Genomic DNA, 1,962 nt, shown 5'->3' with positions numbered 1-1,962 from the left:
CGGCCCCGCTTTTCCCGTAGGGGGCTGGCCACATGGTGGCCACGGACCGGCCGCTCGCTGCCTTCACCATGTTCAGCCGCTTCATTAAGAACGAGCCTTACTAGGAGCTGTGGAGGCAGCGCCTGGCGCCCCGGCTGCCCTCTCCACCCGGCACCTCCCGCCCGTCCTTGGTGCTGCGCCCAGGCTCCCTGCACCATGAAACGAGTCACTCCTGCAGCCGGTGGGGCTCCCTGCTCCAGCCCAGGGGCTCTGCCCAGCCCTGCAGGATGGTGCCCAGCTGGACAGGGTGGAGGAGGGGGCTGCCTGCGGTGGGTGAGGGGCACGGGGTCCCAGGGGCTCTGTCCTTGCTGGGTGAGGAGTTGTGCCCCTGCTGCAGCCGCCTCCTCCCTTGTGGGTTCTCGTGTCGCCTCCTCCCCGTCTGGGGAGTCAGTTACTTCCCTCCTGGGAAGGGAGCAGTCCCCACCACTTCCCCTCTGCCCCGCGGCCCCTGCATGCGCACAGCCCTGGGCAGGCTCCGAGGCCGCTGCCCCCTGCTAGGAATGCAGTTCATGTGGCGGCTGCGGGCAGCTGGGCGCTGCTCCTGCAGGGACTTTCTGCTCCCCTCCAACCCACTCCCACATCTGATCCCGGTGAAGGAGGCTTACCACAAAGACAATCCCACTGCCTGGGGCACGCAGCGCTTCTGGGAACTTGCAATAAACTCTCTGAACAAGGTGGTTCTGCTCCTCACTGCCCAGCTCCTCACACCGCCCTGCAACCCCCCCGCTTTGCTTTCCTTTGAGGAGTACCAGTATGCACCAAAGATCTAGCGGAGGTGAGTGCTGACACGCTGTGCTGGGGAGCCAGAGCCTGTGGTCTGTGCCCCCCTCGCAAAAGCAGGGGAAGTGCAGTTGCTCTGAGCCCCTCTGCCACTGTTCTGAGCTGTGTCTGCCTCCCAGGTACCTTGGCCGGGAGAGCGGCGCTGTCTGCCTCCTTCCCCATCTCTCCCCACGTGCTGGCAGCCGTGCAGTCCGGCGTGGGCACATCTCCAAGCAATGAGGCCGCGTGGGTTGGAGTCAAGTGGTTTATTAGTGTAACGAGAAGGGGTGCAGCAGGGGTTCCCAGAGCGGCTGTCTCCGCCTTGCTGCTACCCGCCAGGGCATGGGTGCCCTGCAGAATGTGCCAGTGGTACCGGGGAAGCTGCTTCCTACCTACAGTCTACGGGTCCAGCCCGGGATCTGCCCTCGGTCCAGGGTGAAGGAGCGAGTGGGGAGAAGAGCTAGAGCTGGCGGGGGTCCATGCTGGGCTCTGCAGGCCTTGAGCTGGGGTAGGCGGGGGCGGTAGGGGCCGGGCGGTACTTCTCAATCCCCTCCCGCAGCCCCTTGGAGAAGTGGAGATCAGCTCCCACCGTGAGGAATCCCTGCGAAGGCGAAGAGGATTAGCGCAAGGCTGGGTGTAATTGCGCCCTGCCCCAGCAGGACATGGTCCCTGCACCCGCTGGGGACGCCCGGGCTGTCCCCATCCTGCCACGTACCGCATGGTTGGTGACCACCTCCTTGGTGAAGTCCATGCCTTCTGGCAGTGGGATCTGCACCCCCTTTTTAGTCCTCTCTGCAGGGAGGGAGAGATGCAGTGAAAGCGAGTCCTGCTGTGCCCCGGCCCCAAGCCCAGCTGCCTGCGGGCAGCGGTGGCGGCTACCGTTAATGATGGGCATGATTGTCAGCTGCAGCAGGGTCTTCAGTGGGGCCTGCAGTGAGAACAGCTGGGGAGAGAGGAACGTGGGTGAGCACACGGGCAGCAGCGGCAGACCTGCCTGCCTGGGCAGGGCATGCCTGCGCTTAGCACTGGGTGGGCTAGAAGGAGTGTCCTGCGATGCACAGCCCCTCCCCAAGCCTGCCCCGTGCTGTGGCTGGGTGCTAGCAAGGGAAGCCGGACCGCCCCCCCCCCCGGGGCCGGCACCGGTCCGCTCACCGCTACCGACCG

General features: G+C 65.6%; 2 protein-coding genes across 2 annotated transcripts in view; one reads left to right on the top strand and one right to left on the bottom strand.

Annotated features, from left to right (window-relative positions):
- Positions 1 to 172, top strand: part of CTSA (cathepsin A) — a 10,178-nt gene extending 10,006 nt beyond the window's left edge. The window contains exon 9 of the mRNA XM_009323164.1: positions 21 to 172. Coding sequence (XP_009321439.1) covers positions 21 to 104 — 84 coding nt within the window. The 3' untranslated portion in view covers positions 105 to 172. The remainder of the gene's footprint in view (positions 1 to 20) is intronic.
- Positions 173 to 1,087: 915 nt separating this feature from the next.
- Positions 1,088 to 1,962, bottom strand: part of PLTP (phospholipid transfer protein) — a 4,282-nt gene continuing 3,407 nt past the window's right edge. The window contains 3 exon segments of the mRNA XM_009323163.1: positions 1,088 to 1,399; positions 1,514 to 1,590; positions 1,678 to 1,741. Of these exon segments, the coding sequence (XP_009321438.1) occupies positions 1,259 to 1,399; positions 1,514 to 1,590; positions 1,678 to 1,741 (282 nt within the window). The 3' untranslated portion in view covers positions 1,088 to 1,258.

Source organism: Pygoscelis adeliae, unplaced genomic scaffold (assembly GCF_000699105.1).
Source record: "Pygoscelis adeliae isolate BGI_AS28 unplaced genomic scaffold, ASM69910v1 Scaffold874, whole genome shotgun sequence".
NCBI lineage: Eukaryota > Metazoa > Chordata > Aves > Sphenisciformes > Spheniscidae > Pygoscelis > Pygoscelis adeliae.
The sequence above is the reverse complement of the archived record's forward strand: the minus strand, read 5'-3'. Positions and strand labels throughout refer to the sequence as shown.